General features: G+C 47.0%; 3 protein-coding genes across 3 annotated transcripts; 2 read left to right on the top strand and 1 right to left on the bottom strand.

Moving 5' to 3' along the window:
• The first annotated feature begins 1 nt into the window (after position 1).
• LOC135809252 (uncharacterized) lies at positions 2–16,399 on the top strand. Its single transcript, XM_065322552.1, has 10 exons — positions 2–534; positions 1,624–1,746; positions 3,331–3,400; positions 5,375–5,473; positions 6,420–6,450; positions 7,155–7,206; positions 7,957–9,721; positions 12,575–14,117; positions 14,690–14,739; positions 15,587–16,399. The coding sequence occupies exons 1-10, from the start codon at positions 334–336 to the stop codon at positions 15,637–15,639; spliced, it is 3,987 nt and encodes a 1,328-aa protein (XP_065178624.1). The 5' UTR covers positions 2–333; the 3' UTR covers positions 15,640–16,399.
• Positions 16,400–17,240: 841 nt separating this feature from the next.
• Positions 17,241–19,510, bottom strand: LOC135809253 (protein ABHD13-like). Its single transcript, XM_065322553.1, has one exon. The coding sequence runs from the start codon at positions 19,239–19,241 to the stop codon at positions 17,937–17,939; it is 1,305 nt and encodes a 434-aa protein (XP_065178625.1). The 5' UTR covers positions 19,242–19,510; the 3' UTR covers positions 17,241–17,936.
• A 143-nt stretch (positions 19,511–19,653) lies between these two features.
• On the top strand, positions 19,654–22,358 carry LOC135809254 (large ribosomal subunit protein uL29-like). The gene is made up of 3 exons (XM_065322554.1): positions 19,654–19,767; positions 19,878–20,014; positions 22,102–22,358. The coding sequence occupies exons 1-3, from the start codon at positions 19,654–19,656 to the stop codon at positions 22,331–22,333; spliced, it is 483 nt and encodes a 160-aa protein (XP_065178626.1). The 3' UTR covers positions 22,334–22,358.
• Positions 22,359–25,692: the final 3,334 nt, after the last annotated feature.

The following is a 25,692-nucleotide window of genomic DNA, read 5'->3' on the forward strand; positions in this document are numbered from 1 at the left end:
ATTTTTCAACTCTTCGCTCATGTGGTGAGCTCATGAGGGCCATGTATGGGTTTTGTGCTTAGGTCTGCTTGAAGAAGCACAGGAGGATGCAGACATGTAGGACGACTGACGAGGAAGTAAAGCAACAATAAAGTACACTTCTATAGTTCGTAGATGTTGAATCTAGAAACTGTAGATATATGTCCCACGTGAGATATCAGAAGTTCAGTCCGTAATATGACATTGTCATGGTTCCTAATTTCCACAAATTCACAGTTTCTATTACAACCAATCTTCTTGTTTCACACCTACTAGTATAGAATTATTAGGGCAGGTCGGTAATCCCTGAGCAATATGGCAGAGGACAAGTTGTTTGTCAGTGTCTCGTGTGTCATCGCTTCTTTCAATCGGCAGGATGACTCAAAGCCAGCACTGTCTCCGTTCATGATCAGTGCAATGGACTGTGATCTTTTCAAACCTGAGATCAGCATCGATGACATGCTGTTCTATCGTCAAAATGCCAGGCTCTTCAAGGAAATGTGGGAACACCATCAGGTAGGAACTTTCCTAGCTAGACTATAAGGGCACCCTGTCAGAAGACCTTAGGCCCTAAACGGTCTGCTGGGAATGCCCAAGTAAATAATGAAATACAATACAAAAAAATACTAGTAAGCTAGAGTAATGCGTGCGGCTATATTCATACATACTATACCGGTACAGAACAACAAGGACAATCAAGGCACACTGGGTACATCCTACTGTAGATTGTACTATACCGGTACATGTATGCACGCATCATGATGTGATGCCATATATAGTATCACATTGGTATGCACATGGTTGCACGCACACGTTCACTCGCGGACACACGCGTGCGTGCACGTGTGCACATTTTCAAATACAGTATAGTCACGTATGCCCGTCGCTGAAGCGCTGATAGCGAACAAGTTACATGTATGTTAAACATAGCAACTAACTTGTGTTGGGGGTTACACCACCCAACAGCATGCATCCCCCTTCCTTTTGACATATGCACTCACCACACTACATACTCCGGCATAAACTTGCCGTTGATAACCAGTAACTTACTGATCACCCAGGACAGAGCTCCCAACCAACTGAGTCTGTTTTGCGTACTGCGACTTCTGATTTTCCGTGTTTTGCTTTTGCAGTGTTTTGCGTACTGCCAATGTGCTGCCGTGAGCATTGCTTGCATTGTGTTTTTGGCACTCACATGCTTGTCAGTGGCAGGATTTGCTAGTGCAAAACATGTGTGACTTGTACCGCATGCTTTTTTCTGTGCTACATGAAGTCGAAGCACGGCATGCCCTCGCTTTGGCACTGGGATATTTACCGCTCAGCTTGCGCTTGCCATGCTTCTACATACATAACTGAAGCTGATCGAACCTCTTCACTTTTCCGTACCATTTTTGCTCTAATTCCGTAGTGTGGACGAAGGAATGATTTTCCGTACAAATCAGAATACCCATTGGCAACCTCTGTAATTCTTAGGCACATACGAGTTGTGCATGACTGTGCATGTGTGTATGTGTGTGTGTGTGCGTGCGCGCGTGTGTGTGTGTGTGCGTGTGTGTGTGTGTGCACGCGGACGCGTATGTGTCTTGTTGTTTTTTTGCTTCTCAGAGAGGACTATTCTGGCTTCATTTTGCTTCTTCCTTTTTCTACCACACCGTCATTGCGACGAGAGAACCTCCGCCGGAGTGCCTGCCTTTGCCTGAAAGAGGAGAGTCGGACTCTGTAAACCAAGTACGTGCATGTGTGTGCATGGCTTCATGATTTGTTTTTTGTTGTAAATTTTGCAATATTTTTTTCGGCCCAAATGTTCACGAGTACGCTCATACCTCGTTTATCCGGGCTGTCCAGGACCGGGTACTGCCCGCTTTGAAACGTCCCTAACTCTGAATCACATGCGTTTTGATGGGGAAAGACCAGAGGTATGGCATGGGATGTCTCGTCTACAGTAAAATCCCCTGACCCGGACGCCACCAATCCGGGCGTGTCCATCTGCCGGACACCTTTCTGACCCATCTCGAGTCACAAAAATTGGACTTTTCAACGAAAACTGCCCCAAAAACTATTGATTGACGTAAAACATGTTTACTTGCATGCAAGTACCAGTATGTTCTGAGTTACCGGCCATTCCTAGTTGCGGGCAGTGCTCTGTCCCCACCTGGCTGGATTAGGCCTTAGGGTTGGTTCACATATCGCCGGTACACGCCGGGAGTCACCGGCGGTGGGCTTCTTGCAACCTCTCCCGGCGCATTGCGATTGTGTGAACCAGTGCAGTCGTAACAAAATCATACGGTAAAATATCGCAAGGGACCGCCGGCAAAGTTGGACAGTGCCCAACTCTTGTGATCTGCCCCGGCGCCGATCCCGTACAATTTTGACCAAAAGTGGTTTGTGAACCATTCGCGCCGGTGATCGCCGGGAGCCAGACTTTGTCAAAATATCAAACCAATACTTGTCCTAAATTGAAGCTAGAGAGGAGGTCCGTTCGCCATTCTTGTAGTCGCGTCAAGGTGGCAAATAAGTCAGCATACCAGCCCATCCTTCTCGGATGATCTGCTTGACCATTGTGCAACTTATGAGACAAATACAATTGAAACAAATAAAAATATGATGGATACATTGGCAAGTTCTTGTGACTTCATCAACGTTTGCAAGCATAATTTCGGCACAATCGCTTACTAGACTGCAATAAAATGTGTAGAAGTAGTTTCATGATCTCCAGTAAAAGGTAGCACCGAGTGGCCATCACCGAAAGACTACTGAAGAAACAAAGAATTCAAGCTTCAATTGGCAAACCTGTCGTAGCATTTGAGCACATTCTGTACTACTTTGTAGTAGATTTGGTACTCGAACCGTATGCGCAACGGATCGGGAGCTGGCTCACCGCCGATATCTTGCGATGTCTTGCGGCGCCGATTTTGCTTATGTGAACCAACCCTTAGGGGAGTTTTACTGTATTCCCCCTAAAACTCACCCAACTGTTTCACAACATGACCATGTGTGCTTGTACTTGTGCTATGCTGTGCTCCCGGTAGCTTCTTCTTGTCTCTATTTTTTATTTTTGCAATGAAAACAAATGTCATGCTGTTGCGAGTATGCTTACTTTCAAGTTAGCCCCCTGTTTCATCTCCCTCCCCCCCCCCCCCGACACACACTTCACACTCTACCACCACAATGACTGTATGTACTATCCCCACCCTATTCCATCATCATCCCTCCACTCCACTCCCAACCCGCACCATTGCAATGTACTAGTAGGTCTAGCCCTGTTCTCATGTGCACTGCATGTCTTGCTGCTGATCTTCCTTCTGTTTGCAGATAGATCTGAAGAAGATGAGAAGAGAAGCACTGGAGCGGTTCGTGTCACGCTTGATTGCGCTATTTGCTGGTAAGATGCACACCAGGCATCGCAAGGTTTTGCTTTACACATGCAACACCAGCCTGGGTAGCTTTAGTAGCATTACAGCAAAACAGCAAGACAGTGACGTTCATGGGTTCCCTTGTCGTGTACAGGCCTAGCTTGAGAGTCTGATTCCATCTGATGGAAATTGGATAGAGTTAGGGTCTTTCTATGCCTCTCCACCGTTATTGATCGGCCGGCAGCATGTTACAAGGCGGAGGACGCACTCTGCTGGAACAGTGCTCCTGACTACAGCCATCATCGGCTGGCAGAGCCCCGGTCTTGCGACCATTTGAACTGTGTCGCCTTGTAAGGGAGCATCTCATAAGTTCGCATTTTGTTTCTGTACGTAACGCATTTCGAAACGGGGGTAGGGGGGTAGCGCCCTTTTCGAATAGAAAAATGACTGTTCGCACATTTTCTGGAACTGTACAATCTACAGTCTGTACTACCGTGCTAGATCCCTGCAGCAAATGAGTGGTGGATATCTACCTGTGTTTGCAGATCAGCTAACCCTTGCACTGCATGCATGCAGGCTACTCAGAGGTGTCAAATGTCACACCAGCCTGATCAAACCGTGTACATGTACCTGGCCAGCGTTTACAGCAGTACAGTTGTTGTGGAGGAACTATGTTTATGTGCGTGTACATGTCATTGATTGTACTTGTACTCAGTAAACGTGGTACTGCCATTCACGACCGCTCTAGCAAAACATTCATATCCATGTACATGTAGAGGGGACGGCTCGATACCGGGACGTTTTGACAGCCAAATTTGTATAGACCCAAACCGATCATCAGCGTTGACTTTTCACTCGAAATATGTTTGTGGAAGGAAACTGGCATGTTGAAGTTTGCTCTGGGGCCAGAGTCAATCGAACTGAGCCACTCCTTTGTGTTGACCCATTGCCTCCAAGTTGCCCAATTTTTCGCTTCAAAAAAGTTCAAATCAGAGGTGGCTCCAAACCGGACACGTTTTAGAGTGCACGTCAAATTCACTCTGGGTCTGAAATTAGGTAATTGCTATCGCTCCACGACGGCCAGTACAGAGTAACAATAAGCCTTGTGTGTGCTTCCATTAGTTTTGATTGGTATGCGGTGCTTTATTGGCGAGAGGCGAGCCGCTGTTTACCTGCGACAAGAAGTTGATTTTTCGAAAGTCGTAAAACTCAAGTCGCAGTGCGAAGCAACACGTCGAAAACTCACCTGCTTGATATGGTGCTTCTGGTCATCGCAGAGCCATGAAATTTTGGCTCGGAGTATAACACATCGTAGTCTCACTGTGACATATGTTTTCTAATCAAAATACCAAGAGAGAAAGTGAATATTGAGCCCGTTCCGGTTTGCAACCGGTGTCCTATTTGAAGCCGTCCCCTCTACATATACAATCATGTACATAAGTATACCATAGCATGGGGCATGCCGGACGTGTACAGTAGATAAACACAGAAAATGTGCGATAAGACTTTCGAATAGAGGGGGGAGGTAGGGGGGTAAAGTCTATTCGAAATGCGTTACGTTTGCAAAATAAATGCGAACTTATGAGATGCTCCCTAACATGTTGTCAACCGATCAACAAGTTGTCTATCAAGCAAGGCTGACATGTTAATGGCTGTGGTTGTTCAACTCCGATTTCTCCCGAATTTCATTCCACCCACTACCAGTATAGATTAGTATGAGCTTGTAGTTGTTCCTCTAAATAACTACCGTGGATTGTGGTATGAAAGAAAAAGTTAGAAAACCTTCGTGACTGCCTGCCGATCACCGCCAGCACCATACCACTGTGCTTATGGTGCCATTTGCGTTTGCTGTTGCTGCTACCGCTGCTGCTCTGTGTGTGTGTGTGTGCGTGCGTGCGTGTGTGTGCGCGCGCGTTTGTGTACATGTGTGGGTGTGTGCGTTTGTGTACGTGTGTTGGTGTATGCGTGTTCATTTGTTTACGTGTGCTTTTTGCATGCACTAGCACCGGAAAAGAATTTCAGTGAGGTACGCACACTGATGAAGGACTGCTGCACACTGCGCGAGTATGACTTCATGGTGAAGGACATCCTGCATCACCGTTGTGAGTGCTCCTGCCCTGCCCTGCCCTCCCTATCCTTCGCTTTCCATAATATATTGCAATCGCCACGGAAAGTGGTCATTGGCTACCCCAGCCATGTATTGCTTGGAATAAAATAATAAATAATAATAAAACCAGTAGATACTAGCACAAGGCAGAACAACAGACAGTTTTTGGTGTCTGTTGTTCTGCCTTGTGTAGTACACTCTGCCCTTGTTAGGGTATTGAGCACTATTTGCAGCAAGGACTTCAGACACTTTGTCCACCAGTAGATACTAGCATAGATACTAATTCGAAGTAGCAGTACTGTACATGTTGCCGTGGGAACAATTACAATGGGCTTGCCAGACTGGTATACTAGTAGTACAATTTGTAGTACTCTGCTCTCGACCTGCCCCACGGTTTCATGTTCTTCTTTATCTATCTTGCGCGCGTACGCGCGCGCGCACACACACACACACACACACACACACCTGTACTTGCTCGCTGCCAGAAACTGGTTACATTGTATGTTGGAAAGCAAAGGAAAGCAAAGGAAAGCTAAGGAAAGCTAAGGAACAAAAGTTACAAAAATACACATCTAAGCAGTCAAGCCGAGCCTGATAGTAACATTGCACCTGCCAACCAAACTAGCTGGCACACACGCGCACTTGCGCGCGTATACACACCACACGAACACGCGCATGTACGCACGCCCGCGTTTGCATTCACTCACACGAATATTCACTAACACACTTTTTCGGAGAGAAAAGAGCAGTACGTCGCATGTGGCCTCTAATTTCCTACTTGTAATACTTTGAAATTCTCCGTGAAGTCCAAATTTGAAATTGAACACTCTTTCTTTCTTTCTTTCTTTTTTCTCTCTCCTCTCTCTCTCTCTCCTCTCTCTCTTTACTAGAGTGTGTACTCTTTAGTTTGTATGTGTGCTATATCATGTGCTTTTGTGCAGCAAGGGATCCATTCTATCACAAGTCCACTCGGTATGTAGATTTCTTCTCAGCGATCCCGGCCCTGGGCTTTTTGAGACTCCAACTTGACACTATGATCTGCTACTCCTGTGCAAACTGGTTACGTTAAGACTCATATCATAGAGTGTGCAGCTTGCGTTTGGGGATCTGTTGCGGCCAGATTCCTGGATTACATCATGGTTGACGTACAGTGTAGATTAGCAACACAAGGCGGTACAGTGTGCTGAACTGAGCTGTCGCTATGCAGCATGCAGTAGCAGCAGCAGACCTGCTTGAATCTCGCCTCTACACCATGTATCAAGGACACTACATGTACCGGCAGGACAACAATATGCTCGGGAAGTTTTGCCCCAATAGCTTTCCACGCCCACTTCACACTCTGGCTTCAATTTACGGGTTGTCGCATGTGTGGAATGCCCGTTGTGCAGTGTGTGCTGCATCCAGTAACTCCCCGAACGTGGTTGGGGACACTTCTCAGCACTTGTTCATCAGTGCATGATGTCGTCTGAACTTTCTGAACTATGATTTTTAGACAAATCCCACCCTCCCGAAATCAGCTACAGGTACGTGCACTTCTCGGGATAACAGTTTCCGTTTGAACTGCGTAGTTGAGTGCCACCTCTGGGTTTTGAGTCTATCGTTGTGCATCTGCAAGTGAGCTGTGTGTGTGTGTGTGCGTGTTCTTGTGCGCGTATGCTACGTTCTGCGTTTCACAGGGATGTCTATCGTCGTCTTTATGGAGCTCCTGGCATATCCTCAGCTATAGATGTAAGCCTCACGCTGCATGCGTCTTGTAGTTGTGGGATCATGTATAGCATTAGGCGGGATTCGCGGAAGCATTTTTGCGATGCGATGCTTGATGCCGACGGCTGCGAAACCGGGAAATCCTCCAAACCCCGTCCATTGCGCAGCTCACGCAACTGTCGCAACTGGCCCATCGCAGAAGTTGAGCTTGGCTCATCTTTCGCGATGCGACATGCGATGCGATGTATGATTTTGACTTTCTTTGCAGCAAAGTTGTGCGAGAGTTCAAGAGCTGCTTGTAGATTTGTAGGAGTTGTACCCGGCTATGTGAATGCCATGGTAACCTACTTGTACTCACCTGCATTTAGCTTTGATCCATAACAGCAAGGCAATGTCGCACCGCTGACTTCTGTGAATGGTATTTCCCGAGTTTGCATCGCGCTGCGCCGTTGCAGATCACGTCGCATCACAAAAAAAACTTGAAAAATTCTTCTGTGAATCCCACGTAACATTGACCACCCCTTTCAGGGGATCTAGGGATATCTCTCCTCTTTGGAGGGGATTGTGAGTACACAATCGCCTCAAATGAGGGAGACGATCCAAGGGAAATTATGTGTGTTCTGTGTGTGTGTGTGTGTGTTTGTATGTATCTATGTATGTATGTGTGTGTGTGTGTGTGTGTGCGTGCGTGCGTGCATGCGTGTGGGTGCACGTCCGTGCATGTGGGTGCTTGCATGCATGCCTGGCTGCTTTTCTTCTCGTGTCTGGTACTAGGGCACGATGATGTATCCGTACTACGCTGCGTTCGCCGGAGCCATGGTCCTGTTGCTGCGCCAATGGCTGTCGTTATCGCGCACGGACATCATCTCGCCACTTCATGGTGCATGCCTGGTACCAGGCGACATTCGCGGCATGTGCCTGGTAGCTCTGCTGCTCAATAAGGAAGCGGCACTCAAGGACGGCAGTGCAAAAGTAGAACACCTTGAAGCCATCATTTGCCAACACCTCCTCGTGGACCGCAGTCCCCCCGCCGCAGGCATTGACCTACCCGAGAACGCTGCGCAGATTAGCGCCATAGTCGAAGAAGCTCTGTCCCCGGTACCGCTCCCGACAGGTACTAGGAGCCGTCTGCCCAGGGCTGTAGCCGGTATCTGTCCGTCAACCAAGTGCCGAGTGTGCCAGGACAAGAGAACGCTGTGCACCCAAGTGGTCGGTATGCGTGCTGGCTATGACCCGTTGAAGCGCTTTGCATGTGGACTTACCCGAGCGGAGCAATTCAGCTGTGACGGCAATTGCTACGACTTTGGGTACCGTGCAAGCCAGCTTGTAGCTTTCTTTCATGGATTTGAAACAAACTCTTTTGCTGATAACTTCATTTTCAGAACCAAGTCATTGCTAGTACAAACAAAGCCATGCAACAACTACTCTGTAGAGGTGCAGATGTGCGACTTGTTCCAGCTCCATAGACTATTACAGATCCAAGTGGCCACCTTTACGGACTGGGACGCTCTGACTGACGTCCGTCCCTACATCAAACGTGTCTGGCAGCTGACACAGGCGTTCTGCGAGCTCACGTGCGATTCGCTGTGCCTTGTTGAGGCGCAAATGGAAGCTTTCTGCCGGGCGTGTGATGAAATTAGCTTGTTGGGGTCCAAAGACAGACTCGAAGGGCCTGACGAGTACTCTACATTTAGGCACTTTCTGTCCAGCATCCCGACGGCTATTTTAGGTGCAGTTCACGTCAAACTGTTCGCACGGACTTCAATCATTCCTCAGTGGAGTACAACTCTGTCGATTCCAGTTTTGAGTATGGTGCTGGAGCACCACAAGCCCATTCTAGAGTCTGCTAGCAAGTCTGCGTACTGGATGGAGGACACAGCGAGCAGCACCAAGCTCCGTCAGTCATGCTGCGCCATTGCTGCTGTTCTCAAGCATACCGTGTCGGAGGTGTTAGACTTGCTGCCGCTGGCGTATCGCATGGTCGCCATCTTGCAAACCACCGGCATGCTCCTTGCCCAGAGTGAATCTGCCGTGGCCGATATTGCGCTGATCAAGGAAGCCAGCCAGCTGTCAGAGCGGGAACTTGCACCTAAGATCCTTGAACAGCCAGAGGAGAGCGCCATCGCACAGACTATGACGGCACTGGCCGGTGTGATGCACCAAGTGCACAAGTACAACCAGCAGCTCGCGGCAAGCACAGATACTGCTGCTGCTGCTGCACAGGCCAACTCCAACCCTACTGGCGCATCACAGGACACAGTAGCATCAACAGAATCAGCACCGTCGGAATCAGCAGCAACGGTAATAACGTCTGGGCATGTTGCTTTCACGATGCACACATGCAGTTCTCATGAGCAGCATGAGAAACACCTGGCACAACGACTTGCCCAACAGTGTAACCATGAAGAGAGACGGCAGTCTGCTAAGCAGAAAATTGAGTCTTACGGTACGACACCCGACATCCTCCTACGTGCCTCCCAACATGCCAACAAAGGTAGCAAGACGAGGACATTCGATCTGCAGCTGAAAACAGAAAAGGGCAAGTGCAAGTGTTGTGTTTCTGCTATTAGGTGATAGCCATTGCTTAGTTTGTAATGTTGCAATGTTGTACTTTTGCTTGATGGAAGTAATTTAACGATATCAATAGTCTCCACATCCGGAGCCGTCTCTTTGACCTCATACTCATAGGTATCATGCCTCGTTTTCCCCTCCCTCCCCCACACACACACCCCACCCAAAGAAAAGGCCCATGAGTTGCACTTCAGCTGCATTCGATTGTGGAAACTGGATCCCGATCCCCGCAGACCAGATCACTTCGATCGGACGGATACAATAGTCCTTATGCACGTTGTACAGATGTACGAAGTTCTGTACTAGGGCCGTAGGTGTGTACATACCCGGTTGGGTGTTCATTGTGTGATATACATGCGCGTTTGACCCAGTTAGCCTCATAATTCATGGCAAACAATCGCTTTTCAAGCTTCTTCACTTTGGGATTGAACTAATGGCTAGCTGGATCTCTGCCAGAAAAAGGTTTTCGTATGAAATGCCTTCAGGGCCCATTTCATAGTGGGAATAGCAGGAAACACGATAGGGTCCTGCGCATTCAACACCCAACCGGGTCTACGGGATTATACGAGATTCTACGGGATTTCGTGCATCTGTACGACGTGCATAAGGCCTATCGAATGGGCACATATATCCGTTTCATGACCTTAGCAACCATGTTGCTGCAGCTCATCTCGTGCTATTTCGTGGTACTGTAAAACATGTAATTTTAGGTGTGTTAAAATTTCGGTATCAGGGACCTGCCAAGTTTCCGGTGTGACGTAGGTGACCAGCTTTCCCTTCACATACTGTGCATGCTCTAGTGTCTTTTAGGTGTGATTTAAACGAAATCACCGAAATTAAAGGTACACCAAAAATATCGTGTTTTACAGTATCTGTACGCATTATGGTGAACTCTTGACCTAGTGTACGCATATTTGGAGTTTTCAGTAGATACCATGCAAAAAAATTTCGGGGGTAACGGCCTCTTTTGGGGGCAAAATAAAGTCATGTAGACATGAAAAAAATTGAGATACCATGAAAGGTAAAATAGAATTTTATTCAAGTACAATTCATTGGGAAACTCCAAGAAATTCCATGCAAATGAATCCGTCAAATCCGGCTCTGTGAGGTGGGTTGACTGGATCCGACTCCGTGGGACCGGGATTCGGATTCGTACAATCGAACGTGTACGAATTTGGCGAATCAGGATCCGGGGCCCACGGATTCGCACAATCGAACATACCCTTAGAGATTCGTCGTATCCGTGAAGCTATGTTTATTCGTGATAGGCGTCGGTCTGTGAACAGGGACTGTGGAGGCTTCTGTACAAGGTGTGAAACTGTTACTCTTGTGATTGTACAGTGTTTGTGTCAGTGCTTGGGCTGACTGTATGTGTTGCGTTGTCCCCAGCATGTGCAAGCCTGTTTGTGTCAGTGCTTGGTCTGACTGTATGTGTTGCGTTGTCCCCAACATGTGCAAGCCTGTTTGTGTCAGTGCTTGGTCTGACTGTAGGTGTTGCGTTGTGCCCAACATGTGCAAGCCTGTTTGTGTCAGTGCTTGGTCCGCAGGCTGCATGTAGGTGTTGGTGTATTCTACACAGTCATGTACATGTAGTTCTGTGGCCATGACTTGTTGTAACTGTAGCTAGACAATGTATCACTCTGCCTTCACATATGTCCACTGAGATTCTATTGAAGCCCCCACATACACACACACCCGCACGAACACACCTTACCGCTGAGACATACACCACCTACACTTACCTCCTTCCTATTCTTTGCCTAACATATTCACAGCAATATGTTAACTTTTTCAGTGTCATTAGTTGTTGCCTTCATACATGTAGTTCAATAAGCACCTATGCAATGGATATTTTGTCATTTATTATCCTGATGATGGGCCCGGCCCGAAAATTTGGTGTATTTGGAACAAACCGCGAGGGGACAACAATTTGATAACCGCAATCAGTAATACCAGCTGGATCGACATTTGTGTACACTTTATTTATGTATTAAATCTTAATTTTAATTATTTGAATGGCAGTGAAGAGACCGTTTTTGGAGTTGAGAAGTGAAGTTTTCTAAATGTGTAAGTGGCTGCATTGGAGTTTGCGGACAATTAGGAAAGTTTACCCTTAGAGATTATTGAAAAAATTATATCAATTACCGTAAACCGTGAAATTATTGCGATGGTCTAATTTCTGCGAAATTCGCGACCGCGTGGAAATCGCGAAATTTAGACAGCGCGAAAAGGAGATCCATAAAAGGTTTAGCATGAATGCCACAGTAGCAAATTCTGCAATCGCAAAATTAAAACCTCGCAAACCTGTCCGGATTCTGAAAACGCGAACTAAAAACGCCGCGAAAATTTCACGCTTTACAGTACCGTAAAATGCCGTTGATTCGCACCTTCTCTAATTTCCGTCTCCTGTCGAATTTGTGTCTGTGAGGCGATTTCGGCGTATACACCGAGATATGTTTTTGAATCAACGCATGCACTGCTGTACACTAGTACGTGCCAGTGCACGGTGCAAATGTGCACAATCCAGCATGCCAAGTCCGGTCTTCTGCTTTGTTGTATGTTGCACTGCACTTGACCGACTTGATCGTATTCCCGCCCCGTTGGGAAGCAACGGGGGAGGGGGAGCAACGGTACTTTACGGTTCTTCCATCTAATCTTGCCCTGCGTACCATGTTGAATATGAGTGCAGGTTGAGTAGTGATAGTTAAAGCCCTTATAGCCTTGAGGTCTACCGGCAACTATCGGCCGCTGCGTAGTGATTTTAATTCTCTTTCTTTTCCTTCTTTCTTCTTCTCTTGGTCGTTTTATCGTGCAATTGCAGATGCCGCTGGCGTTACCCAGTCACCCGGGTCTGACAGCAGGACAGGTGAGCATGCAACTTCTAGTGACACGGCAACAAGTTTGGCAGCAGCAGCAAGCAAATTCGCCGAAGCTAGCTCCCAGGCACCTGCTCCAGGGTGGACAGCTGATGGTGATCGACGGCGTCAACACCAAGACCATGGGGTTGAGTCTGCCACTAGGGCCAATGATGAAGGGGACGATGCTGTCTCTGAGGAGACGACACTACGCCGCATTGTGGAAATGGAGACTGCGGCACAGTCTAGCCCTCGCTACGTCCAGGAGCACGAGCTTGCTGAGTTTGATCGCGCTGCGAAGGCTCGCCGTCAAGACTTGGACGAGAACGACGACGCAGCGGAGATGAGAGCAGACCGGCGACCGCGTGTTGATTATGATGAGCTCAGCCGCGCCAATTTCACCTTTGATGGCTTCAACACTCTGAAGAATTCGCCCACGTGCACTGCCAAAGACAAACACGGTGCTGCTGGACCAGGCCGTGTCAACATTGACGTGTCACTCAAGCGCCTTAACCCGGCCGCGTACCAAGCACGCGAGAGCTTTGGACTGTCGGAGTACGTGCCACTTTACTCCGGCCATTGCTCGTGCACATCTCCGTTCTGCAAGAAGTGCATCAACCCGCTCGTGGCACCGGATGTTGTCCAGTTTGGCTACAAGGACGGTTTGCAGGTATCCAAGAAGCGTAGCTCCAAGTCGGAACGTGCACGCCAGAAGGAGCTGAACCGCTTGGCGAAAGTCAAGAAGAAATCTTCAATATCAGGTGCACAGCAGGCTAAGCAGCCCTTGCCAGTGGAGAAAGACAAAGGTAGTGCCAAAGATCTGGAAAAAAAAGTAATCAGGTCTGAGAATGAAATCCCTCAGCCAGCTGTGAGCACCCTGAAAGAGGCCCCCACAGACTCGACTAGTCAGGAGCAGCCATCAGATGCTGCACCACCGTCACCAGTAAGCTTAGCAGCAGATCAAGCGGACCGTCCTCGGTCCTCTCCAGTAGACGGGAAGCGGGTGAGAACAATCAGTGATGATAGCAGTGCTGTTCAGGTAGGATGCCATGATCACAGTATTGTCAGGAATTGCGATAGCCCCGCTGATCATGAGTTACCTATGGCAAGAAGCAATTGTAGACTTGATGTAACAGAGCCTGGTACCGCTGCACCCTGTTCTAGCATGTGCAGTGACAGTGGTGACGTTTACACCACGGGCAGCAATGCATCAGCTGCAGACCAAAAGAACACTGATGAGTCCGCACGAAAGGACACTGCCAATGAGATACTTCTCACAACAGGCCGCCATGATAGTAACCATGGTGATGATGATGCTGGAGATAATGATGACGGCGCAAACTGCGATCAGGACGCTTCGTCGCCATCGTCGTCGTTATCGTCGCCCAACATGCAGACTAGCAGCAGTGACCAGACCAGCCGTAAGCAGCAGCAGCCGCCGCGGCTCAACACCTGCTCACACTGCGCCACCGTGGAGCCGACGAGAAAGGCGTACAAGAAGTGCAACAGGTCAGTTGTTATTCCCGTGTACACTCCTCTGTCCATGTCACCACCTGGACACTCAGCGTGACAACACTGAATATAAAGATTTTTTTTGAAAATGATGTTACTTCCTTCACCTGAGGTTCTCCACTCACAATACTCACAATGGTAAATGGGAAGTTGCCGCTCGTTTGTTTGCCTGTGCACTGGCATGGCATGTGGCTGCGGCTTGTGGACCGGTTGGACAGTCATGTATCAGCAGTCTTCAAATTGTACGTATCCTCTTCGGTGGCATCTGCATGCATTACACCATACATATGTTGACTGTCAATGCATTTTCCCTTTCAAGACTTGGTTTCTCTTTCCGTCGTATACAGCCACCATCTGTTGTAATCCTTATCAAATTCATTGGGCCCGTTGCCTCCCGAAGTCAAGTGGTAACTTACCTGTTAACCAGTCGCTCGGTCCAGCGCACAGCACGCTGCTATCTTTGCTGATATTTGAGGTTGCGGTTGTCAGTTCGTCACGCTCTAGTGCTTGGACCCAGTGCTGACCATGCGTGTATTCCTATGCACGGCGATTTCTTGTTTTTCCTCCAGGTGCACAGATCCCCTAACTACACGTTACTACTGTTCACGGGCGTGCCAAGGTAATATTTGTACGAATACTGGTTCTACATGTACAGTACCGTAAAGTACCGTTGATCCGCACCCTGTCCATTTTCTACCTGTGAAGCGACTTCGGCGTATACAACGAAATACGATGTTGAACCGACGCTTGCACTGCTGTACACAATACGTGCCAATCCAGGATGAAAATGTACACAATCCAGCCCATCGAGTCTGATCCTCGACGTTGTTGTACATCGTACTGCACTTCACAGCCTTGATCTAATTCCCGCCCCCTGCCGAAAACCAGCTGGGAAACGACATCGCGTGGGGGGGGGGGGATCAACGGTATTTTACGGTAGTACAGTGCAGCGTGTCCTAAGGCGATCGCAGGGGACCCCTTCAACAATGTGATCCCCTTGTCAAGGCTCATTTGACTGGAAATAACATCACTTGGTGTCTTGTTAGAAGTTGTTACGTACCCTTATTGAAAGTATGTGTGTGGCGCTCAATACCGTAATACAAGGCACTACGGTGCATCGCTTCAATAATAATAATAATAAAACAGGTCGCGTATTGAAGCAGCATAACGATAGATGTGCAAAGTCATGATGCCTGGTCCGCTTCTGTCCTGGGTTCACTACCCCGTGCGTTGCAGCCGCGAGCAAAACCAGCTCAGGCTGAGAGTTCCCTCCATGATTGCTTGTTCAAAGCGCGCATCGCTTCAAGGTGTATTTTGTTGGCAATATCAATATCTGGGGGAATACATCGCATACTTTGCCGGCCACCGCCATCCATTCGGCTCTGTTCCGGAAAACAGTGAACTCTGGAGGTTGAGTAGCTTATGTGCTTGTCATGTGTACCTTTCGTGTTTCTTCTCTTCTACAGCCTCTGACTGGAAGGCTCGCCATCGGCGTGAGCACAGAGATGAAGTGGGATAGTGCATGCTCACTGCCTGGCACTGTGCTCAAAGTATTGACCTGAGCCGGGTAGGATCCTGCCATGATTTGTTTTTTCCATCTATTTTGTTGCATCAGTGGTCATACTCTTCACATCTCTTGCCGCTCCTGCACAGTTCTTGCTTTGTCTTTCTGGCGAGTGCTAGAGACCCCAGTGTGACCTACGCATACACCACACACTCGGACTCTGCCTTTAGTTTACACCAGGGAGTGGTACGAACTCCATGCTGCTTTACACCAACCAGCATCCACACCAGCATAACAGTGGCTTGGTTTGTGCGATGTGTCGTCCCACCCGTCCGATTGCCAGCGGTTTGTGGTGTTGAAGTTCTCGGCGGACTGCTGCACTTGAAAACCTTATGTTCAACATCTTCTCTATTATCACTCATGAAACGAACAACAGACCTCGCGCTCTGCTGTCCATCTGATCTTGATCAGCATATTTCCTCATGCAAAGCGTTAGTGCTTTGATACATAGTAATCCTCACTTTTCAGAACAAGCTCTGTGGCTGGACCACGTTATAGAAGACCAAAGTTTCCCATGTTTCGTTTTTTATTGAATTATTTTTTATTGATCGTGTCTGTCTTTGTACTGCACAAAACACACACTAGCCCGCTATCATCGTCCATCCATGTGTTTTAGACGAATGGTGAAGAAGCATGGAACTTTGGAGTCTCGTTCGAAATCATTGTGTTCTCTGCTTGCATTGTAGTAGCATAAGTGACTTTTTATTTCACAGAGTGAGCTGTTTTAGGTGATAACTCTGGTGAGGAACTTGTGCTTGAAAATCTTGTTGATCCTTTTCCTGGAACGCAGAGGCTGATTCTACTCGTGTAGCCACGAGTACATAACCCTGAGGGTATGGTACTCTTGATGTAACATATACCATAGTGTCTTGTATTGAAGCCGGTCTCGTTTAGAAGCCTGATTTTCAAGATACACAGTTGGTACATGAGCCTGGTTGTAGCACTAGTTATATACACAGAAATATGTGATTCGAATAGAACCCTGACTTGAATAGAAGCCTAGCACTGACATCGGCTTCTAGTCTACAGGATTTTAAGCCCAGCTTTATGCGACATTACGGTAGAACTGGCACATGACTTGTATACATTTATTGCATTGTTGCATTTCATTCTAATCAGGGAGTAGTACAATATGGTATTGTACTACTCCCTGATTCTAATCTTGACATGCATCGTGATCGAAATGCATGATTCATAATGGGAGACGGCTTGATCACAATGGCACCGGAAAGTTCTCGGAAATGCATACAGGATGTAGATCAAAGCTCGCTCGGCCGCACCACGTGCTGTATGTGTTGAGAAACACAACGAGCTTTATGAAGTAACTTAGTTTCGCTTGTGCACGTGGGGGGGGGGGGGGAGCAGATTTCAGATCGGCTGAGATCGCTCTTGGGTTTGACGATGAACTTTGATCACCATCACACATCCGCAACGTACAGAACTATACAACAATGCAATGGTAGTTACAAGCAGGGAGTAGTAAACTACCGGTAATTTACTACTCCCTGGTTACAACTATAATTATGACTGTACCTATAAGTGCAGAGGCTGAGCAGTAAACAAGGGCTTGTCCAGCTAGGTTTCATAAATGCCGTGGCAAAAACAATGCTATAGACAGTATAGTTCTGGTTGGGATAGGGCAGAAAATTAATATTCTGGCAGGGCGACATAAAGATGACAACACTTGAGCAAAATAGACACTCGAAATGTGCAGTGACAATAAGCCCATCTAAAGCATGAACTTCGAAACGTGTGCAATAGAGTGATTAAAAATTAAAAGCACGCGGAAGTATTCTCGAGGGAATAAAACGATTTGGATAACAAGTGCCACCTTGATTAAGAGTGAACATTTGGGCTGCTTGAGCAGAGTACATGCATGTGTCTTGCGTCACTACAGTGAACGAAAGCAAGAAACAGTGATTCATACAGGCCTGACAGAATCCCACGATACTAGGCCGAGGCGATACACACATGCAAATAACAGATGGATGATAATCACGTCAACAGTCCAGTGGCCAGTGATACCAGGCCAAGGGAGGGGGCTGACATCTTGTACCATTAGACGTGATCTTGGGTGAAGGTACTCGGAATAAATAGAATACAACTTGGAACACTCATATAAAGGGTGGAACGGAACGGAACAAGGTACTCAAAGGGCAATCAATGAGGATAACCTAATCATTCTCAGTGCTGATTAGCTCCACAGCATGAAAGGCTGTGGTGCGATACGACATAGCACTTGAAGCAAGACTTCAGGCATGACTTTCTTGAATGAGATTGGAGGAACTGCTAGGAAGCATGCTTGCGGTCTCGGCAATACCAGAGTCTAACACTAGGCGGTGCGCAGGCTGACTGGCTGCATTCACATCATATACCACACTGGGATCGGCAGCCAATGATCCTCTTGACAGCTCGTGGCTGGGTGTCGGCGGCAACGGTTGGTCTTGGTAATCAACGAATGAAAACTTAGCCGGATTGTTCACTACAGACAATGGATTGGGTGCACTCATACCCTGCACAGCACCCAGGAAGTCTCGTATCACATCGCTATAGTTTGGAGCAAGGAAGGTGTTGTTGTGCCCACCGCCTGGTACGGAGAAGAAGAACTTACGCGACTGGCACGCTTCATACAGAGTGTGCATCATTGCCGGCGGAACCACTCGGTCGCACTGCCCCGACACAAACAGGGCAGGCGCCTTGATATCACGGATAGCGTCGCGCGACGAGAAACGATTGCGAAGCATCCAGCCGGGCAACTTGGCAATGCATGAGTGGAACATACACGCGCCCATGTCAGCAATGCTGGTGAACGAGTTGACGATAATTAGTGCCATGATCTTTCGCTGGCATGCTGCCGAGCTGGCGAGCTTGGTAGCCACCGCGCCACCCAGCGACACTCCAAGCACAACAATCTTATTCGTATCTATATCAGTGCGCGCTAGCAGCAGGTCCAGACCTGCATGAGCATCCATGGTCAAACCATGCTCGCTGACACGCCCATCGCTTCTCCCGTACCCTCGGTACTCAAGCAGCAGCACATTGCAGTGGCATTCACTGTACAGGCGCTGTGCATGAGGAAGCCTGTCGCCTATGTTGCCGGCATTACCGTGAAAGAATAGAACGGTCGGGGCTGTGGCCAGTAGGCTTCCCTGATGCTTTATAAAGAAGGCATTGAGCCGAACACCATCCTCTGTTACCAGCTGAATGTTTTCGTATGGCAGAGCGCAAGCTGCAGGCGTTCTCACTAATAAGCGGGACCGTTCTGGATGGTCTGGGTGATAGAGAAGCATGTCTTGGACTTCATATACCACACCAGCAATGGTGAGGAGAAGAAAGAAAAACATCAGATACCCTCCGTAAAGCCAATTGAACAGAAAGATGGTGAGCAGGGCATAACTGCAGGAACTCCAGAAGTAATTCGAAGCAACATTGCTCCACACCGTGTTCGGAAGCTTCATGATGCGTCCCGGGAGAGATACCTGCATAAACCGGATAGCAACGAGGCTAGCCTGCCGAATAGTTCGCCAGCACATCAAGCAGAGGTGTACAAGTTTCATTCAAGCTGTCTAACTTGATCCCTACACTAAACTGGTAGAGAATAGCAACGGAGCATAGGTGTGCCAAAATAATTTCGCGATCATTTGAATAGACCCTCTCTTTCGGCTGGGACCATCCTATTGGATCTGATACCCTTTGGATACACACAGACACACGCTAGTCGGCAAGCAACTCAGTTACTGAAACAGCTCAGCAACTAACTAACTTCTCATCAATCAATCATTCGCAAAACGAAGGCATACATGTACAATGACATTATGTACTACTACACTGTCTTGTTTGAGTAAACTAGTTTTGAATCTTGAGTAAAATCTCGAGGTGTTTTCTTGTTGAACACGTCATTTTTCAGATCCATGAGCAATGAGTAATGCAATACTCATCGCCTGGATCGGAAAACGTCATACCAATTCAATGATTTCTGCAAAACTTATGTGGTACATTTTGCAAAATTACCATTTCCTTTATATCTGCGCATGCGCCCAGGTTCAGCCTTTCTTCTTTGGTAGCCATAATTCTACAGCAATGGTGAGTGTTTCTGCCAAATTCTTTCAAAGAAAGCTTTGTTGTAGAGGTTTGGGACGTCCAGAAAGCGGAGATGGAGAAAATAAGGTATCTTCTGTGGTGTGTTGCTCCAGGCTAAGGTAAAGGCTCATGAACTGCGCGGAAAGCGCAAGGAGGAGCTCCAGTCTCAGCTCACCGAGCTGAAGACTGAGCTCTCTCAGCTGAGAGTGGCTAAGGTCACTGCCGGAGCCGCATCTAAGATGGCCAAGATGTGAGTAAATCGTTTCAGTATGCTAGGAAAAAGCATGCATGGGTTATGTTTGTTCAGGGTTGACACAGTGTGGGACTGAAAAATTACGAACAGTATAAATCGCAATATTCGCAGTCAGTTTGAATTGTATGAATATTACTGTCATTTGTCAATATTTACTGGTGTTGTGGGTTACATGCATTCCATCATATACTGGAAATCCTCAATGGTTATGTGAATGGCAGCGTGATGATGTGCTAGCGCAGTAGTCGCAGCCAGTGTCAATTTAAAAAAGTATTATTAAATTCCAACATTAATACAAGCTGGATCGACATTTGTGTACACTTTATTCATGTAATGTAAAACTGTGGAGACAATGTGCAATAAAACGATGAAAATGTGAAGAAATGGTGTAGAGAAAATAAGGATTCAAACAAGTTTTCGTACAACACTCGTCAGGAATCTTCGTTGTACTAAAGGACAATTAGTGTCATTACACCTAGAACATTGAAAAAAAGTTTTACATTGCATGAATAAAGTGTACACAAATGTCGATCCAGCTTGTATTACCAAGAGTCCATAAACAAGAGTATGCAACTGTGATCTCTTTTCTATGGGCCAGATGCGCGGCGCGCTGCCTTCATTACATCATTCAGCTGCGGAAAATCAAACACCGCACTTTCCCTCCAGTTTAAAATGAACTTTCGTGTGGAACTGGAGTTCACGCGCCAGAATTCAGAGATTGTGTAGGTACTGGAACGAATCGAGCAAAAACGGATGGGCTCGTGCGAGAAATTGAGAGTTTGAATGCATGCTTTCAGAGCGTGATGAAGGCAAGTTACGTAATGAAGGCAGCGCGCCACGCACTGACCCATAACCACAGTTGCATACTCTTGTTTATGCACTCTTGGTATTACTGATTGCGGTTATCAAATTGTTGTCCCCTCGCGGTTTGTTCCAAAAGTAAATTTCTTTAGTCGTACATTTCTTTAATCTTTGTCACTAAACCATTTCATACTGCACCTTTGTCTTAGTTCACTTATAATTTATATTGAGCGTGCACGTCCATACATCTCACAAGCATCTATTGCCTATTGGTGTGGGTACACCAAAACAGACCTGAATACTTCGGGACCGCTGGATTTGCATATTGTGTACATGTGTGCGTCTATAAATTGACGCACGCTCAAATTTAGTTTGAAGCAGCCTGTCAAGTATACACCTTTGTTGTACAAACTCCTGGGAGGGTACGACTACTGTATTTTCTTGTGCATTCCCATGGATTATGAGGGGTTTATGCGAATTTCTCGAAAAAACCGGATGAAGATGGGGTCAGGACCGACAGAACACAGCTGATTTCTCATTCTCATCCAAGTCCTGTATGTTCAGTTAGGTTTGCGACCAATCTGTTGCATTTCCTTTGGGGAGTTAATGTTGTTACTGTTGTGCATCCGTTATAGTCGATGCCTCACCTCCACTTGCATGTTTGTACACTACTATGGAATTGTAACGTTGGTCGTATCCTGTGCAAAGTGGCGCTCTACGAAATTCGAATTCTTTGGAGCAGAGTTCTTACAAGTGCCAGTGTTACCCAGTGGACGCACGCTTCGTATGGTGGTCAGGCATTACAATATGTGTACCTTAGTACTGGGCGCTATGTGTCCCGACCCTGGATCTGTGCAACACGTGCTAGATTCAACGCCCTGCTGACGTTTACCAAGAGACTGACGGCACATACTGTTATATTTCCCTCGTGCCCCAAATTGGGTTGTGTGTCTGTGGGTGGGGGATGCCATTTCTCACTCTACATGGCTGTCATCTCCCTGGTATCTAGCCATTAATGTTGTTTCCCGCTATGTTTCCTTCCTATTTTGTTCTCTACTTAATCGGTTCTCTTGGTAAACTGGGCACAGTGCAACACTTCTCACTGTTCTTGCCTTTCAGCTACTTTGTGTACACACACGCTATCCCAGTTGCAAATGTGCGAGAAGTTGTAGTGAGAGTGCTGTATGGCAAGTCCCAAGTCTCTTGCATTTAGTAGTTGCGGTCTAGTATATTTCTCTTTTAACTTTGCCTATTTCCTACTTGTTTTTCCTTTTGCCTTGCAGCAAGCTTGTCCGCCATTCTATTGCCCGCGTACTGACAGTCATGACCCAAACCCAGCGCGAGAACTTGCAAAAGTTCTACCGCAAGAAGAAGCATGTGCCTGTCGATCTCCGTCCCAAGAAGACCCGTGCAATCCGCCGTAGACTCACCAAGCACGAAGACTCTCGCCGCACTCTACGACAGATCAAGAGGGACACACACTTCTCGCTGAGGAAGTATGCCATCAAAGAGTAAAAAATAAAAGGCTTTGCTCTGCCAATGGCATTTGTTGTGTGAGTGTAGTGGGTGTGCTGCAGTTGCTGTGTGCTTAGCCTTTCCTTGCATGCGTGATTGTTGCGTTCACTTGTTCTTTTTTCTGGAATCTTGGACTGTGTTTACATTCGAGATTTAAAGGGAGGGTTGAAATTGACACATCGTGCATCTGTACTTATCTCGTACCAGGTTTGAACAGCACTTCACATGCAAATTTCGCGCGAGAACATTACTTGAGTCTTGACCTCACAGGACTGTGGAAGTTGACTTTGGATGACAAATCAGTACTTGACCCGGGTCAACTCTCTGCATGTGAACACCCGCCTACTTTTCCTCTGCATATACTGTAAAGTACCGTTGATCCGCCCCCACGTCATGTCGCTTCCCAGCTGGGTTTTCGGAAATGGGTGGGAATTAGATCAAGGCTGTCAAATGCAGTATGCGTACGATGTACAACGTAGAAGTGCAGACTTGGAGTGCAGAATTGTGCACATTTTCATCCTGGATTGGCGAATATTGTGTACAGCAGTGCATACGTCGATTCAACATCGTATTTTCGTTGTACAGTATAGTCACGCGCCCAAGAACGTTGTTTTGAAGGGGTTTGCCTGGGACGTTCTTATTTTTTTCAGCAATCTGGCTGCGTTCTTATAGCACGTTCTTAGAAATAGTGCATACTGGATCATATGTATCCCACAAGCTGCCAGAAAACCAACACCGCCGTTCTTAGCTGTAGGCTGTGGCGTTCTTAGGGGCCGGTCACATTGAGGGAACAATCCTCAGATTATAAACCGGGAATAATTTGTTCTGCTTTTCATGACGGCCACACTGCATGCGCACAATGAAAATAATCTCACTCGCGCGAGCAATTTTTTTGTCACCATTCGCTTCTGACAGTCTGTCAGCCCCGCTCCTGGGCCAGAGCTGCATCAGCATAGCCTCTAGAGTATCGCTCCACTTCAAAACGCATTAAAAAACAAGGAAACTCAAAAGAAATTCAGTGGAAGCCGCGGATGATTATAATCTTCGGCGGAAAAGCGGGGCCTCGAGCTGATTTTCATCGAGTGGATTAAATCTCTCAAATCTCCCGCTCAGCGGCAACTATCCATGGTAACCACGGATTATTTTCGAATTTTCCCTCAGTGTGACCGGCCCCTTTAATAGGCTGTGTCTGAAGGGCCTTCCCTATCAAAATAATATATTCTACTACTACTACTACTACTACATGAGAAATTTCAGCCCGGGTTGAAAGTCTGTACGATAAACAAAATAGGTGAGCGTTTACATGAAGACAGTTGACCCGGGTCAAATACTGATATGCCGCCAAAAGTCCACTTCTAGAGTCCTGTATGGTCACGTGAATCCGTTCGCACGAAAATTGCATGTGCAGTGCTGTTCAAACCTGGCGCGAGATACGCACAGAAGTACGTTTGTACGATTTTCTTGACCCGGGGCGAAATTTCAACCCGGGTCTAGCGCAATGCGTCATGTAAACGCGCCATTCATTTTGTGCACCTGGCGGGTTGAAATCTGACCCGGGTTGAGACGCCTCATGTAAACACAGCCATAGTATTTCAGGCTGGACGTTCTTGGCCTCCACGTTCTTCAGCGCGCGACTACTGTATACGCCGAAGTCGCTTCACAGGTGGAAAATCGACAGGGAGCGGGAATTAGAGAGGGGGCGGATCAACAGTACTTTACGCACATTTTTTTCAATCGTACATCCTTTCAAACCCGGTTGAGCAAAAATCCACAAAGTGGGGTGTATGGGCTTCACATCGTCAGGTGGTGCGTATAGTACCTAAGGGGCCTTCCGCAAATAGCGATATTTATTTAGAAACGAAAACTATTCGATTCTCTGCAACCCCCCTCCCCCCCCCCCCCCCTTCTGAGAAACGAACACATACAAATGCTACGTAGTATCTCGATATTTTTGGTCTTTTTTCTGGACATGCTCACGCATGCAAAATGTACATCGATATTTTTCGAGAAACGAACAGGCGCTCAACCCCCTCCCCCGTCACTAGTTTTCGTTTCTAAATAAATATCTTTATCACTCTCTTAGTATTGACTCCCATTGATTTTTGCCATACCTAAGCAGTCAAATATTCCTGCATATTTCACTCCTTAGGGCTATATTGACTGCTTATATTTGACTGCTTAGGGGTTGCACAGTTGAACGGTGCCTAGTGCAGCTTTGTCACTGCATGAGTAGGTGGTGGTGCAACGGTTATGCAATCATAAAACCGGGATTCATGAGGTTATCGTTCTGGAATTTGAAATACGGACTGTTTGTCGTGATAAATCTAATATTGACTTCGAACTTGGTCAGTATAGGAATTTCATATAAATAAAAACCTCGTAAAAGACCTCGGCTTCGCCTCGGTCTTTTACTCAGCTTTTATTTCCTATATTGACCTCGTACTCAGTCAATATTAGATACAATATTTACGGATGGCCCCTAAGTTGAAAACTAGTCCTTTGTGCATCCTTCTGTGTAGGTTTGGAGTAGAAATACTTTTGCCTCTCCGGTGAATACTTTCTTTTCTTCTTTTTCGGTACAGTGGAGTCGCGGGCTGAAGAACGGCACAGCCTATAAAAGCTAAGAACGGCAGTGTTGGTTTTCTGGCAGCTTGTAGGGTAAATATGATCCAGTGCGGATTGTTTCTAATAACGTGCCAAAAGAACGCAGCCATTCTAGCTGTCATGTCAGTTTTTTTCGTGGAGGTGGGCGGCGGGATGCACTGCCGTCGTGTAAATCGCCTCTTAAGGCCGATTCATACTTCATGTCGCGTACGGGAAAGTCGTTGCGCGATGGCTTTCCCGTTTGCGAAATAGTTGAGCTCAGATCAACTTTTTCGCGACGCGTTTTCCGTACGCGAAATGAAGTATGAATCAGGCTTAACGCTTTACTCGAATACAAGCTCCCTCTCAAATAGAGCCAGTCTGTCAGAGGGAATTGACCTAATATGCAATATCAGAGATAAAGGAAGGGGAAGCTTTGCGAAAACGAATTGTACAAAACCGGACGCCAATATCTAACGGTGCTCCTCATGCATGACACTATTGTGGACGAGTTGACTACAATAACAAGCAGTTCCACACGACGTACGTTTCGCCGTGTTGTTAGTGACGGCTTATCAGGTGTGCAAAATTTAAACTCGGATACTGAGCCAGTAATACATATAGATGTAAAAAAATCGTTTTCGCAAAGCTTCCCCCTTCCTTTATCTCTGATATTGCTGACCCACCCAAGTCGGGTGGTGTGTTGCTTTGCTGCTTCGAATTGTAGTCAGACCGCATTGTCATGTTATTAACTGGTCTCGTCATCGTCCTGTAAC

The sequence above is a fragment of the Sycon ciliatum genome, chromosome 2, assembly GCF_964019385.1.
Source record: "Sycon ciliatum chromosome 2, ocSycCili1.1, whole genome shotgun sequence".
Taxonomy (NCBI): Eukaryota; Metazoa; Porifera; class Calcarea; order Leucosolenida; family Sycettidae; genus Sycon; species Sycon ciliatum.

Bases quoted from the DNA above. Each gene is read 5' to 3' on its own strand.
- LOC135809252 (XM_065322552.1), top strand. From the start codon at position 334: ATGGCAGAGGACAAGTTGTTTGTCAGTGTCTCGTGTGTCATCGCTTCT. The intron at 1,747-3,330 runs GTACGTGCATGT...TTCTGTTTGCAG, and splicing joins AGTCGGACTCTGTAAACCAA to ATAGATCTGAAGAAGATGAG. The intron at 5,474-6,419 runs GTGAGTGCTCCT...GCTTTTGTGCAG, and splicing joins GGACATCCTGCATCACCGTT to CAAGGGATCCATTCTATCAC.
- LOC135809253 (XM_065322553.1), bottom strand. From the start codon at position 19,241: ATGAAACTTGTACACCTCTGCTTGATGTGCTGGCGAACTATTCGGCAG.
- LOC135809254 (XM_065322554.1), top strand. From the start codon at position 19,654: ATGATTTCTGCAAAACTTATGTGGTACATTTTGCAAAATTACCATTTC. The intron at 19,768-19,877 runs GTGAGTGTTTCT...GTGTTGCTCCAG, and splicing joins GCCATAATTCTACAGCAATG to GCTAAGGTAAAGGCTCATGA. The intron at 20,015-22,101 runs GTGAGTAAATCG...TTTGCCTTGCAG, and splicing joins GCATCTAAGATGGCCAAGAT to CAAGCTTGTCCGCCATTCTA.